This window comes from Clytia hemisphaerica, unplaced genomic scaffold, assembly GCF_902728285.1.
Source record: "Clytia hemisphaerica strain Z4C2 unplaced genomic scaffold, Clytia hemisphaerica genome assembly, whole genome shotgun sequence".
Classification (NCBI taxonomy): Eukaryota; Metazoa; Cnidaria; class Hydrozoa; order Leptothecata; family Clytiidae; genus Clytia; species Clytia hemisphaerica.
The window spans coordinates 678,620-692,403 of record NW_027103627.1 but is presented as its reverse complement, the minus strand read 5'-3'; the positions used below and the strand labels follow the sequence as shown (position 1 = coordinate 692,403).

At 36.4% G+C, this 13,784-nt stretch overlaps 2 protein-coding genes across 8 annotated transcripts in view; one reads left to right on the top strand and one right to left on the bottom strand.

Annotated features, from left to right (window-relative positions):
• Window positions 1-4,865, top strand: part of LOC136802505 (uncharacterized) — a 39,467-nt gene extending 34,602 nt beyond the window's left edge. For all 7 annotated transcript variants that reach the window (XM_067059241.1, XM_067059239.1, XM_067059238.1 and 4 more), the window contains 5 exons: window positions 1,051-1,322; window positions 1,673-1,823; window positions 2,055-2,196; window positions 3,203-3,323; window positions 3,598-4,865. In XM_067059241.1, the coding sequence (XP_066915342.1) occupies window positions 1,051-1,322; window positions 1,673-1,823; window positions 2,055-2,196; window positions 3,203-3,323; window positions 3,598-4,041 (1,130 nt within the window). In that variant the 3' untranslated portion in view covers window positions 4,042-4,865. The remainder of the gene's footprint in view (window positions 1-1,050; window positions 1,323-1,672; window positions 1,824-2,054; window positions 2,197-3,202; window positions 3,324-3,597) is intronic.
• Window positions 4,866-9,340: 4,475 nt separating this feature from the next.
• LOC136802503 (uncharacterized) overlaps window positions 9,341-13,784 on the bottom strand; it is a 39,118-nt gene continuing 34,674 nt past the window's right edge. Inside the window, exons 26-31 of the mRNA XM_067059234.1 lie at window positions 13,538-13,690; window positions 12,907-13,116; window positions 12,034-12,225; window positions 11,679-11,788; window positions 10,673-10,743; window positions 9,341-10,194 (exon numbers count right to left, since the gene is read on the bottom strand). Coding sequence (XP_066915335.1) covers window positions 10,137-10,194; window positions 10,673-10,743; window positions 11,679-11,788; window positions 12,034-12,225; window positions 12,907-13,116; window positions 13,538-13,690 — 794 coding nt within the window. The 3' untranslated portion in view covers window positions 9,341-10,136. The remainder of the gene's footprint in view (window positions 10,195-10,672; window positions 10,744-11,678; window positions 11,789-12,033; window positions 12,226-12,906; window positions 13,117-13,537; window positions 13,691-13,784) is intronic.

The window sequence follows — 13,784 nt, the reverse complement described above, 5'->3', positions numbered from 1 at the left end:
TGATGAGGAGCTCCAACCTTTTGTCTTCCCCCTTGGAATTCCAGGCAATTTTAGGATCATACCCCTCTGGAATTCCGAATTTTTACAGATTTTCATTCATTACCCCCATGGAATTCCACTTATTTTTGACGGATTTTTGTCTGCTGCTATGGAATTCCACTGCATTTCAAACCATACCCCCTTGGAATGGAAATGGACTCCTCAACAGGGGGTGCACGGTTTTTTTCATTATTCATGTCCGCATTTTTACCTCAAAACAAAAGACCAGGAGATAAAGCTTTTTCTTGTGCACATAAAGGTCATATTGTATTTAAGAAGGGACGGACTTTCGGTTTCCAACGTGCTTTAACAATCGGAATAGTCTTGAAATAGTGAATCTTTTTCGGATCAAATTTGCTTGAAATACATGTTTTCATAAGAGCTAGGATCCGGCCATCTCGCCTTTCCTCATAATACGAACATAAACTAAACCAGTGAAATCTCGCTATTATTCGAATCGTTCTATAATGTAGACTAATTCTCATTTCCCAATGAAGTATAAACCCGAAAGGCTAGAAGTCAATCTCCTTGGTAAGATTTGAAGCCAACAAATCCTACCAAAGTTGCGCGGCCTTGAGCGGCTCGCCTGGTTTTTACACAAATGACAGATCGAAACTAAAATTTACTGCTAAATTTCGAAAAGACTATCAATCGTAAACAAAGGAATTGCTAGATTCAATCTGTCGTCAAAAATGCGGCGCATTTTTTAAGGCTTCACTTTTTCTTGCCTGAAAATGAACTCTAGCCCTTCGGGCTTTAAACTCAATGTCATTTCCCACCAAGGGGAAACCCTCGTAAAAAAATGTCTACAATTAATATCTCTCTGTAATTCGAGTTCGAATTAGCCAGAGTTCACTGTAGTTTTCAGTTCCTACCAAGGGGGAGCCCTCATAAAATATACTTTATAAATGGAACGTTTCTGCAATTCTAACAAATGAGACTTCCCGTTCGAATCAGCATAAGTCAACTGCAATACAAAGAATAAATATAGTTCGTTTTCCACTATCGCAGGATGCCTGGGTATGAAGAAGAAACCATTCAAAAAACGAATGGAAAACCGTGGCACCCTTCCTTTACAACCAAGCAAGAAGCCGCCTCCAGAACAATGGGCGTACCACCCTCCACACGCAAACGATAAAAAATACACGCCCATGGGTGTGGAGTTACTATGGCAACCGAATACAGTTACCATTTACATTTACGTCATCACGAATTCAACTAACCCTTTGACGCTAGAATCGGCAGCTGCGGCAGTTCACAATTTGACGGGCGGCAAGTGGAACGTAAGAAATTTTTCAAATGAAATGAAAAACATAGCGTTTTAGTTTAACTCACTAAAACTATTTTTATATCTTCAGAAAAACATAACTTTTAAGTGTGTGTTTTCCTCTTAAATTAATTAAATCTCATTGGTTGAAAATTGCATCGTCTGGCTTTCGATTGGCCCGATTAAAGAACCAATTCAGTGGATCTCTGTGCTAGTTCTTCAATCCTCTATATTTTATCCCAGTGATATCAATTATTTTTTATATTCATAACAATCTTTTATACAGAAATATGAAACCTGAGAATTCATTAGATTTAAAAAACAATGCAAGGGAAAAGTGATTAATTTATCTTGTTTCACTTTCAGTGGGCAGCTTTGTTGCGTGTGCACGTCCGCTTGAATCGAGGTTTACCGCCGCTTCACGATCTCCTGTCTGTCGATCAAGAATACGTTGTGAGGTCTGTGGCATACGCACTGCGGAATTTGGCCATAGACCATACCAATAAGTGGTCCATAGGTATGATTAATAATTTTCTCTGGAAAAATAAATTTAATCCTTTCCCCATTATCCAGGACACAATCCTCTGTCCTTAACTTTCTACAGTATGGAGATTCAATGTATTAAATTCAAAGTAATTTCCTGGCAACTTGCTATATCAGATAATAAAGGTCGAAATACAGAAAAATTCGAGTCAAAGGTGTTCGAAATAGAGAGAATTAACTTGTATTTATGTTTCTATGTTCACAGGATGGTTTGCCCCAGAAGGGCTGGTACAAGTTTTACCTTCAGTCAAAGCTTACGAGACCGATACGAAACCATCAGAATACACGATATGCGCCATTTTGTCTGTTCTCCAAGCTCTCGTTTATAAAGATTACAATAATTCAAAGTAAGTTACGCATGAAAATCGGCTGTGAAATTTGTCTGTTACATGGTCCCGTCAACTGGACAGGGTGCTGGGCAGGGTGGCCATGTCTTCTCATTTTTTTGCAGACAAAACTTTGTCAAAAAAAGTCGAAAATATGTTGTCATACAATTTAAATAGGTAGCGTTTTATGGTGTTTAAAGGTGCAAAAAATTAAAGAATTATTCGTCGCCTACAATTGTCACAATTTTCCCCCACAATTGATTACGGGCTAACCCATCAAGTCAAAAATTATATACACTCAGGGGGGGGGGGTCGGTAGTAAAATCTCAAACATAATGACGTTTACTACGGTGGTGGTGTGACGAAAAATCGAAAAAAACTTTTACTACCCAGGGTAGTTAAATACTAAAATGGGTGGTATCTATGTGTTAAATGTTGAAAAAATTTTACTACCTGGGTAGTTAAAACTGGTAAAATTAGCAAATTATAGCTATTTTTGTAATTATTTTAATTTAAAAATCTGAAAATTTTTATAACTTGAAAAAATTTTCTCTTGGAAAGTTGTTTGCTGCAAACAAAAAATTCTCAAGATTTTTTGTCAATATAAAAAAGACTTTCATTCTAAGGGCAAAACATTAATTTTTGCACAAAGTGAAAAATGTGTCACAGAAATAATCATTTTTTAGCTTTTTTTGTAAAATCAGTCCGAAAAGCAACCAAAAAATAGGTGGTCTTTATGACAAATTGTCCCAAAAACTTTTACTACCAGGGTAGTAAAATACCTCTTCCAGGAGTCGGGGTGGTGGTAAAATCCTTTTACTACTCATATATGTCTGAGATTTTACTACCGATCCCCCCCCTGATGCACTAAGATCGCTCAAGGCCACTCATTGGCAAGGTGTGATCAACTACTTGATTTCGGGCAATTTCTATAAGTAGAGATGTCCTCAACCGATTTGTTTATTGTTCTATTTGTGATGGATTTTCTTTCACTAAACAGTTGCTTTTATACCCTATCGTTCTACAGGAAAGTCAAAGAAGCAGACGGTATACGAAAACTAGTTGCATTGACAAGAGAAGAACCCAGAGAACAGAAGAACGATCAATTGAGGTCGTATTCCAACAAAGTCATCATCGATGCCAATAGGGTATGAACTTACTTCGTTTTTTTCGGCTTTTGATCGACTTTCGTCAAAATTCTGAACAAATAATTGGCATTTATTCATCTTACTCTGTCTACAAGAGTATTTAGTGACATAATCTTTTACGCGGAAACACCCTAAAACCACCAGTTGCTTGCACCAGTTATATTGTTTCAAGTTTCAAAACTGGTGACAAACGCCCGATGTTTTTCGTGTGCTCTCGTTTAAAAGATTACATCAAAATGGAATTGGCGTGAATCCGGAATATTATGATTTTCAGGTGTTGCTGTACATGTGGGAATTTAAAGACTGTCGAGAATCCATCAAGAAATTACTGTGGTCACACTCGAAGGCTGAAGACGGCGAGAAAGTATTCAAACAAAATACACTCAAAAATCCTCACAAGGGAGATCAGTTTGCTGATGTTGATCAGGCTGAGGAGAGAGAACCGATCGCCGAACGAGATGAGCGTCGGTATGTCTCGTTCGAACAACCGAACGACGACCGAGAATTGTCGTTTAATGATCGGCCGCCCGAGTATGAAATGAGAGAATTCGGTCATCAAGATGTTCCCTCAGACGAAGCTGATGAAAATGATACGCTGATACGGCGCTCGCTTGAACAGAAGAAAAAGAAAACACCCTCGGCTGGGGCGTCGAAAGGGCGTAATCGATATGATGGTGAAGAGAATGAAGAAAGTCGTTTAATGACGAGTGATCGGTAAATTTCTTGTGTAGGCTGGATGATGGATCGATTCTCAAGCTTGGGTTGATACAGGCTGCAAGATGGACGGGGATCAGAGATTAAGGTATTAATAAGGTTCAAACAAGACATTTTATGACTGATTTATGATACTGAAGAGCTTCTTCGGAAAAGTCAAAACTCCCGCCTTGGCTTTCAAACTTAAGACTAAAACCAACTTTGTCTGAAAGTAACGTTTATAACTTAAAATATATTCTGCTGACATGATTATTTATAATGAAATATGAATAATTTAGATTTGTAAAAAATTGAATTTGTACAGTAAGATTTTGATTCCAAGATTTTATTCGATCTAGATAGATTAGATTTCAAAAATTTTGAAAAAACTTCAAAGTGCCAAAGAAATCACAATCCAGTTTAAAGATATTTACGTGTATAGTGTGTCCGGCAAAAGTGGAACTAAATTTTTACAAAAATGCATAAACTTTTAGGTTACTGAGTTTGAAATCTATACAATGACATAGAAATTCTTAAATCGATATCCAGTTCTTAAATACGTAGATTATTTATATAAGAAATCGAGTAATTGGGTGAGAAAAACCGATGGAAATTAAGAAGACTTTACATAGTTTTGTTCTTTTTCTTTTCGTACACTTGATAATTTTTGCTGTCATTTTATTGGCAAAATATATTCTATTTGCAATTTATTATTTTATTTGCTTTATTGTACCATACATGTTTTATACCCCCTTTTAAATGTTGTATTTTTGTCCAATATTTTATCATAATATTATATAGTTTTTCTTTGATATTCAAAAGACACCTGTTTTAAAATATCTACTAAAATTTGTTTGGTTCCAACATGGTTTTTAAGGCCGGTCTCCACTTGCGCACACGCCGATCGCACTTTTGGATTCAATCCTTTTTGCTTAGAAAAAAGATTTACGTCATAAAAATCTAGCGCGCGCTCAAAAAAAAAGTTGAACACATTTCAACTTTTTTCAACCGTTACGTCAGATCGCGCCAATGGAATTGCTTCATTTTTCTTTTGACTAACAGCTTGGTAGCTTTTCTCGCAAAAGTGCGATCGCAGCGCGCGCAAATGGAGACCGGCCTTTAAACTTTACTGATTGATATAAACATGCTTTGTTCCTTGTCATTTGGCCTCCTGCACTATTATTACTTTTACTAAAACACCAAAAGGTCTTCATTTGCAGCCTGATTCTAAATTAAGTCAATAACCGTTATTTTGTATAATATTCCCATTTCCCACTAAGATTCCTTTGCCACTTTTCTAGCGGAAAAAGATCAGGACTTCGGGTAGATGAAAAAAAGCTTCGGAAAGTTAGATTTTCCGTACCTTTAGAAGAAAACCCTTTTGAATCTCATGCCGGCTATCCCGGGAGAAGTCAGCGGAAAGATTCCGGAAAAGTGACAAGAATCTTAATGCAATTGAGTTTTATGAAACAAAGGCGACCATATCGAAAGGTAGTGTAATTTACAATAATTTCATATCCATTGTAAATGGATTGGAAATTTTGTAATCATCCTCTGAGCTGAAACAATTTCTTATCCTCTTTGGAATTTTCATCCCTCAATCACTTAGTCACTGAGACAGGGGAGTATCTTTCTCAATTTCTTGAAATTTCGAAGCATCAATTAAGCCCTAAAATGTCGTTTTTCAATCCCTTTGACGCCCCCATATCTTCGTTTTTCCATAAAAGCAATCGGAAAAATCTGTGAAAAAAAGGTGGTGGGGTTAGATTCCCACTCGGTGCTGTGATTCACTTGGCAAGTGGATGTAACTTTGTTATTGGTTGATCGACAAAAGGCTGTTTTTTGTCGATTTTTTACTACTTTATAGAGTCAACCAGCAATAAACTTTGTATCTTTTGATCGAATGAATAATTTTGAAAAAAATTTTCACAGTGATGATGATCTAAGATTGAAGAATCATTCCTATAAAAATGGTAATTATACCACATTTCTACAAGACATTTTTTTCTTCTTAATTTTTCATTTTTATTTTCTTTTTTTATCTTTTTTTTTTTTGCTTGATAATATTCCACTCACAAATATATTTTCAACGAGCACAATTGTCTCAGCTGCAAATTGTTTTGAGACAGACTTTAGTAGGATTTGGTAGGATAGTAATTGTCATAATGTGTTTAATATCATATTTAAAATCTATGTATGCAAGGCAAGAAAAGTATATTTAATGTGTTTGAATGGATAAGAGTTGAATCTCATCTTGTGATAATATGTTCATGTTGACATCGAAATCGCTACGAAATACGAAACAACCTTCAATAAGTATTAATGATATCAAATTTATTACATCATCCTCAAGGCTAACATATGAGAGGCGGTAGCATAGCGCAATAGGTTAGGGCGTAGTCTCAAAAACCAACTGTAAAATATGATTAGAGTTCAAATCGGAATGCAGACCATTTAAGTTAAAGTTCTGACAGCAGCTACTACTAAAGTAAAAATGACAGCAATGTTAAGATAGCACAGCACAACAGGTAAAAGCGCTGCACTTCGAATCCAGTATGTACCTTTGACACGAGTTCAAGTCCCCGGAGAATGACTAAAATTACTGAAGATTATATTAAGATACGATATAGTTTCGGCAGTTGAATGCGCATGCGTAACTGAAAACCGTAAGTAGTTAATACTTAGAATTATATAAGCAAAATGAAATGCGGTGGGTGGTCGGTCGGGGTGGAGGTGTCCTATAGAACTCAATAATATATCCAAGTCACTTAAAGAATTGAAGTTCCTAAGTCTATCTAGAATGAAAATAGGTGATTTTTGTTAAAATTTCTTATTTTCTATTGAATTTTCATATTTTAAGAGTGTTATGAAAAAGAGTGTCCGTGACATAGCGCATCGCTGCCTTAGGGGTGGTCTAAGGAAGGCGTACCACCACGCCCTCCCAGGCCCCCTAAGGTGGGTTTCGAGCAAGGCACTTTTGATACACCGGTCATCAACGGTACTGACTGTGCACGCACAATCAAGCAACTATGTTGAGAGCAATGGGTATCGCAAGTACTCGAGCTTCGATCGAACAAGTTCTCAACACGAAACAGGGTACCGTAACATCCCCAGGAACCGGCTGCCGCATGTTAAACCATTTAATAATGGTTAGGCGCTTACAGACTGGTATGGACTGCAGCGCGGAAACTTTTATTTTCCTGAGAACGGGTCCTGTTGCGTGTCATTTGCGACAGCCTAAGATCAATGTCTTCATCGAACCAATTCAACACGCTATATTATTACTTGTGGTCTAAAGTCAATCTGTTTTGGTTTATGAAATGTTTTGCTCAAGACCGTATTATGTTTTTGCTCAAACGGAGGGGGTTGACTAACTATTTTTCAGTTTAATCAAAAGTTTATCTAAACTATTTTGCCCGGGAAAAAATATGGTTTGAACCATTTTTACTAAAAAGCTAACCCTCAGACATCTTTACTGGCCCTTCACTTGCTTTCTTCTGGTGGCTTAGAAAAAAAGCACGCGCAGGGAATTCTGTTTGCAGTGTGTTTAAAAAAATTGAAATAAGACCTTGAAAAGTCAACTAAATATCTTTATTCCTGAACAAACGCTTATGTGTCGTAAATTTAATATATTTTTTGGCTGAGTTAAGCCACTAAATCTCAAAATTTCATTTATACATATAATTATCTCTAATTATATCTAGATTAGTTTAAAACTAAATTTATTAAATTTTGATTAAATATTATTACTTTATAAAAATTTTGAAATTTAAAAATATATACTCACACCCTTACACCCCTGTCTCGCAGCCACGGTGAAACATTTTACGACAGATTTCTATCGAAATCTCAATGGGCATTAGAAATTATATCGTCCCAAGCTCTGGAGTGCAATCTTTTTCGAAGAATTTCAAATAGGGATGAAATCAAAGTGTATTTATTTTTTTATTAGAACAATCTGATTTTTACGGTCAAAAGGTTTTTCTGAAAAACGGCTTCAGTTACTTTTTAGAGAACCATGCCCTCTATCTTTACGGTAAAAATCAGAAACAAACTAATGAAGCAATTTCACACACAAAATCGATAATAAGGCCCTATTATTATAGGACACTTGGTCCAAATTTGCTCAATAAACTATTTTTTTCGAAAATCAGGCTCCATTAGATTTTAAACATGATCATTTTACCATCGTGCAAAAAATCTGAAAAAATACTCATTTTACCTAAAAATGGCAAAAGGTAATTTCCCCAAATAAGAAATTATTCCATAAATCAGAATCGTTCACATTTTGAATATTACAATTTTGCAACACTATGCAAAAAATCAGAAACAACTAATGAGCCGATCCCGAGAAAAAGCTAGTGATAGACGAACGGACATAGGTTAGTTAAAAGAAGCTCCGAGCTAAAGGACTGGGTTCAAGTTTGAACAGAACAAAACAAAATGTTCCCATTTGAGGAGTCACCAGTATTTTAGGAGATGCCTTGGAGTTTTTACAAGATACTTCACTAATTGGTCATTTAAAGTGATAGAGATGATGCATTCTTTAGAAAAATTAATAAGATTCTTTTATTACATCTTAACGACCAACCAAATCAAATAAGAGCTTGTAAAAACTCCAGCTTGTCCCTATTTTAGGTGTCATAGCTTTTCGCAGCCCTTTTCTTTAAATTTCAGCCAATTTTGATCGATCAAAAAGTCAATTTTCGTACATTGTTTTTTAATGATTTTTATACTCCTTACTCAGTATCCATTTTTCCTAGATAAGAATAACACAAACAAAACCGGTACTAGTAGTTGCTTTATTTGAAAGAGGATTGAATCAAAAATCGTTCTCATTTCAATTCTGAATGAGGGCAGAGAACTTCATCGTTAGACCCCTCACCCTGGGAAAAATTGTGGTTCGAAGTCCGGCCGCGGGAGGGGAGGGGACACTGACCTTGATGGCCGACGGGGACGTGCCGCTGGAGTTCGAAAAGTTGACCCTGTCAGAATTTTTGGTAAAATGGTGACCCTGTTAGAACGAAAAATTGAAATCTTTTCCAATCTTTAATTGAAATCTTTTCCAATCTTTACCCTAGCAAGTGACAAAAATGACTAAAAGTAGACGAAAAACATAAATTTTTTATAACTTTTACCCTGAAAAGATTGTCCAAATAACCAAAAGTGGACCCTGCCAGATACACATCTTGAAAATAAGTAGATTTGCGACCCTGTCAGAGCCTAAAAAAGGGACCCTGCGGCACGTCCCGTACCCAATTCTGCATAATCCACCCCCTCCGGGGTTCGAAGTTATGAATCATAACACGGATACTATTGAAGAATTCGATTTTATCAAATATATTCAAAATAACATTCATTTTACATATAAATTTCGATGAAAAACTTTAAATTGCAAAAGTTTAAAATACTACATACATTTTAAAAATCATAAATGTGCAGTGATGCTAATTCGAAAAGGACGAGGTTCACAAATACTGCGAGTATTACATTTTTGGGCTTTTTTTGAACTACAAGCTGTGGTCTCAAAAACATATAAAACTTCTACTCCATAATTCATAATTTATCGAAATTTAGTTAATAATCACGTTAAAATCTCAATTTATAAGTAACTCATTTTAATTTGAAAAAGCGCTCCAACATTTTTACTCTTACGAATATTTTGAAGTTTTAGTACAAGATGTTGTACCAGTTGTCATGGATACTTTTGTTCTCCGAAGAATTAAACCTCGGCGATTTGTTCCCACAAAGTCTATATTCAGTCTTTAATCACTCACGGTAATTTACAAGTGCTGACATACTCAAGATACGAAAATTTGGGCGGTGACATTTGGGCTAAATTTTGTTTCACCTCAGATGCAGAGTGCACAGTGCTCAAATTCAATATTACTTAATAAAATATTTACAATAAAAATCTACTTTCCGTTCCCCAATAACGGTCACAATTTCCCATCATTCATAATCTTGCCACCGTATTGCTTGTTGCGAGTAGCAAATTAGCATGAACAATAGCTTAAAACTTTTAGTTCTTCCACGCATACAAAATTTCTCTTAAATCTTCGAGACTCAAGACTCGACGAATTTCAACAAACTCAACATTGACCAATCATCTGCTGGTATTCATTTCTTCCCTTTCTTTTTGATACCGAACTCTTCAGCCTCCACACCGGTTCCATCACTATACAAGGATAAAGAAGAAGTTGTTTATTTCATCTTATAACAAATCCAACGAAAGATGCTACGGGTCCTAAAGGTCCGACTCCTACTATTTAATTCATTCGGTTTATACAATCATAAACATAGCACGTAATTCCGTGACTAAAAAAAGAAAAGGGGTTACGGAGAACGAGTCTCGTGTTTGCAAAGCGAAAGGGATTCTATAGACGCCCCAAACTCACCCGCCTACAACTATAGTGAGATTAGGTTTGTGGATTTTACTATGGATAACCTTTGAAGCGATTTCATGAGCAAACGCATGTTGCGTGTAGCTATCAGGATGCGCTTGGAGATTTGAGTATTTTTGTCCATTTTCATCAGAAATCAGTTTTTTATGTGTTCACAAAGCCTTAAAATAATCTTAACTTGTTCTTTACATTTTGGCGATGTTCTTATATAGTTTGTTCTTATATAAAAAACGTGTATTACTGTATTGTTACCTGAAACCATGCAAGACGACTTTGACATAATTTTTGTCTTTTGCCAATTCTTTTTCGTAAACCTTGTTCACCTGAGGAAGAAAAGCAAACGAAATAAATAATTCAAAAAATTAATAAAGATTACTTGTTCTTACTTTTTTGCCATATAAGCCTTATGTTCTTGTGTAGCTTGTTCTTATAAAAAAGCGAGTACCGTCGTTTTGTATAAGATTCTCACTTCCGCACTAAGATTCCTTTGTGACTTTTCTAGCGGAAAAAGACCAGGACTTCGGGTAGTTGAAAAGTAAGCTTCGGAAAGTTAGGCAGTTTCGTGAGTAAACACAAATAGATTTTCCATACCTTTAAAAACAAATCCTTTTCAATTTCATGCAGGTTATCCCGGGAAAAATAGTGGAAAGAATCCGGAAAAAATAAAAATCGACAAAAATCTTAGTGCGGAAATGGGAATCTTATGAAAAACGATGGTATAAATTCTAATAGTCCGCCAATATTTCATTCGAATACACCTTTTCGACCGTAGCCGCCAATTGCCACGCGGACTTTTTTTTGTCCGTTTTACCACCCTAAAACCGCCCCAGTCTTTTTTTCGGACCTTTAGACAATAGAAAAAGGTGTAAAAAGGATTGGATCGAGTTTAGGGGGATAATTAAATAATACAGTGGCACGCCCGCGACTACGGTTGAAAAGGTGTACAATGGTTTGTTACACGCATTTTATTCACATTGTTTCCGATAATGGCAAAAAAAGTTTTCACTTCAAAGCGATTTTCAAGATGAAAGGTTAGTTGCAAACTTGGTAAAAACATGCTCGCCTTTGCCGAAGATTTTTCGTACTCTCAAGCAGGGGTATGTAATAGCGGAGCTGGATAACGCACATTTGAAAAAGCCTTGTTCTATCTCTGTATGAGTATTGTGAAAACTTGTTGAACGGAGTTTATGCGTGGTCAACTCCTGGCCATTATTCAGATGAAAGTATTTTCTACACTAAGATGATGAAATTGACTTACAAATTTTTGTATTTCGTTTTGTATATCGAGGCTGGCTTCAGATTGTAAATCATCAAGCTCTTTAGTGAAGTCTCTGTCCGTGATTTTGATCGCGGCTGTAACATCAACAGCTGAAAAGATAGACAATTACATTCCTTAAATATTCAGAGCCGGTCTACTGTAATAAAATGAGTTGAAAAGGATTTGGGGGAATTGTATGTTCAAACCACGACTTTTATTCCATCTTTACGCGTAAAGCTACTGAACTAGAATGGATATCGGTACATCAAAAAATTTCTGATTTAATCTTATCCGCTTCTTCAAAGCTTAAGTGTGGGCGGCCGCCAATACGCCCTCAGAATCATATAAAACTTACGAATGCACTCCTTGACACCTGTGCACTCCACCTTTTTGATAGTTTCTCCATCACACTTGTTACCACCAAACTCTGGAGCGGGCGAATCACAATGTCGAGCGTAACTGCTATATATCTTTTCTGTGGAATTCTTTGGTCGACACGACATTGAGCAGTTGGATACAGGTTTCCAAGTAGACCAACCACCATGCACTATGGGGAAAAACATTTAAGAAAATTTTTTTTAAATAAGTATTCAAGAGTCAGATTATGAATATTGTACTTCTTCTTTTCAACGCCCCGCCAATAAGCGCCCCTCAAATAAACACCCCTCTAGGAGCGCCCGGGCGTTTTTTAAGTAATACGGTACTCATATTAATGACTTCTTCAACAGTCAGCTAGCTGTAGATTGCCCAAACTTTTCCTTTAAGTATCCAGCTAGCTATTGATTTTGTCATGGTCCTGACTGATTCCAGATTGTTTCAGTTACCCGATTTTAAAACGGTAGATACATAAATACGTCAACGGATTGTGCTCAAATGAGACCCTCTATTCGATAAAATTTATATAACTTCTAAAAAACGAAAGACTGAAGAGAAGAAAGAAAATCTGACTCAGTTTTCGGAACAGAACATATTCGGACCATAGATTTATAAAGCCCGAAGGGCTAGATATCGTGCTTTTGCTCAAAAGCGTGCCGAGGTTAGATAGGAAATCCTACCTAAGTCACGTGACATTACAATAGAATTTCAGCGCTTGACCAATCAGAAGCTTCGCAGGTTTTCGAAAACAAAAGCAGCAATATTTTTTGCGATATTCACTTTTTTTGCTTGGTAGGGCTTAAAGCACGCCATCTAGCCCTTCGGGCTTTATAGATCTATGATTCGGACGTACCTGGACAAATACTGGGTACGACATTGTAATCACAGTCCTGTATATCACTCATGTTCATTGCACCCTCATTGGTTTCAGGTGACATACATTCTCTTCCTCCGTGCATTGGAAGTGGGTCATTACATTGACGCGTGCGCACTTGATAACCATTTGGTCCACACTCGACCGAACAAGGACCAAAAGCTGTCCATTGTCCCCATTCCCCATCAACTATTAAAAGATTTTTGTTTCGTTTTTTAAGTTTTTAACTTTGATCTGCTTTGATAAAATTCATTAACAAAGAAAAATTACGGTCAAAGGTTTAAAATAGTCCGTTTAAAATCTTCTGGTGAACAACCTGTCAAAGCTATTAAGTTCCTAATTATTGTGATTAGGAAGAAATCAACCGCGTTCCTTTGGTATCATCACTTTTTGATGCTTACTGATAGCTCGCCAGGATAATACCCTGGCATTGTCTACTTTTCGAATGCGGAAGATTATGAAATTCAAAAACAAAACGTCAGATTTCATTTGTTCTTCTATTTTGAAGTCGTTGCTTTCTAATGTAACTTTTTACGACATATTGTTTTTCACATCAGCCTACACCAAGGTATTCTTTGGCGTCCATCAGAAAAGGGGACGCGAAACTTACTTGGACAGGGTCGTTCACTACAAGTTCCTAATTGAGTGTATGTTTCAGTTTCGTCATCGCTTGTCACTTGATCGCGCGACCGCGTGCGGTTACCCACTCCACATGATGTACTGCATTCGCCCCAACGACTCCAAGGACCCATAGTAATTTCGTCTAGAAAAATGTTAATGGATCTTGACTTATAATCTTGTAATTAAGTAGTTGGATATCACAATCCTTTACAGAGATAGGCTATTAGTTTGTAAAA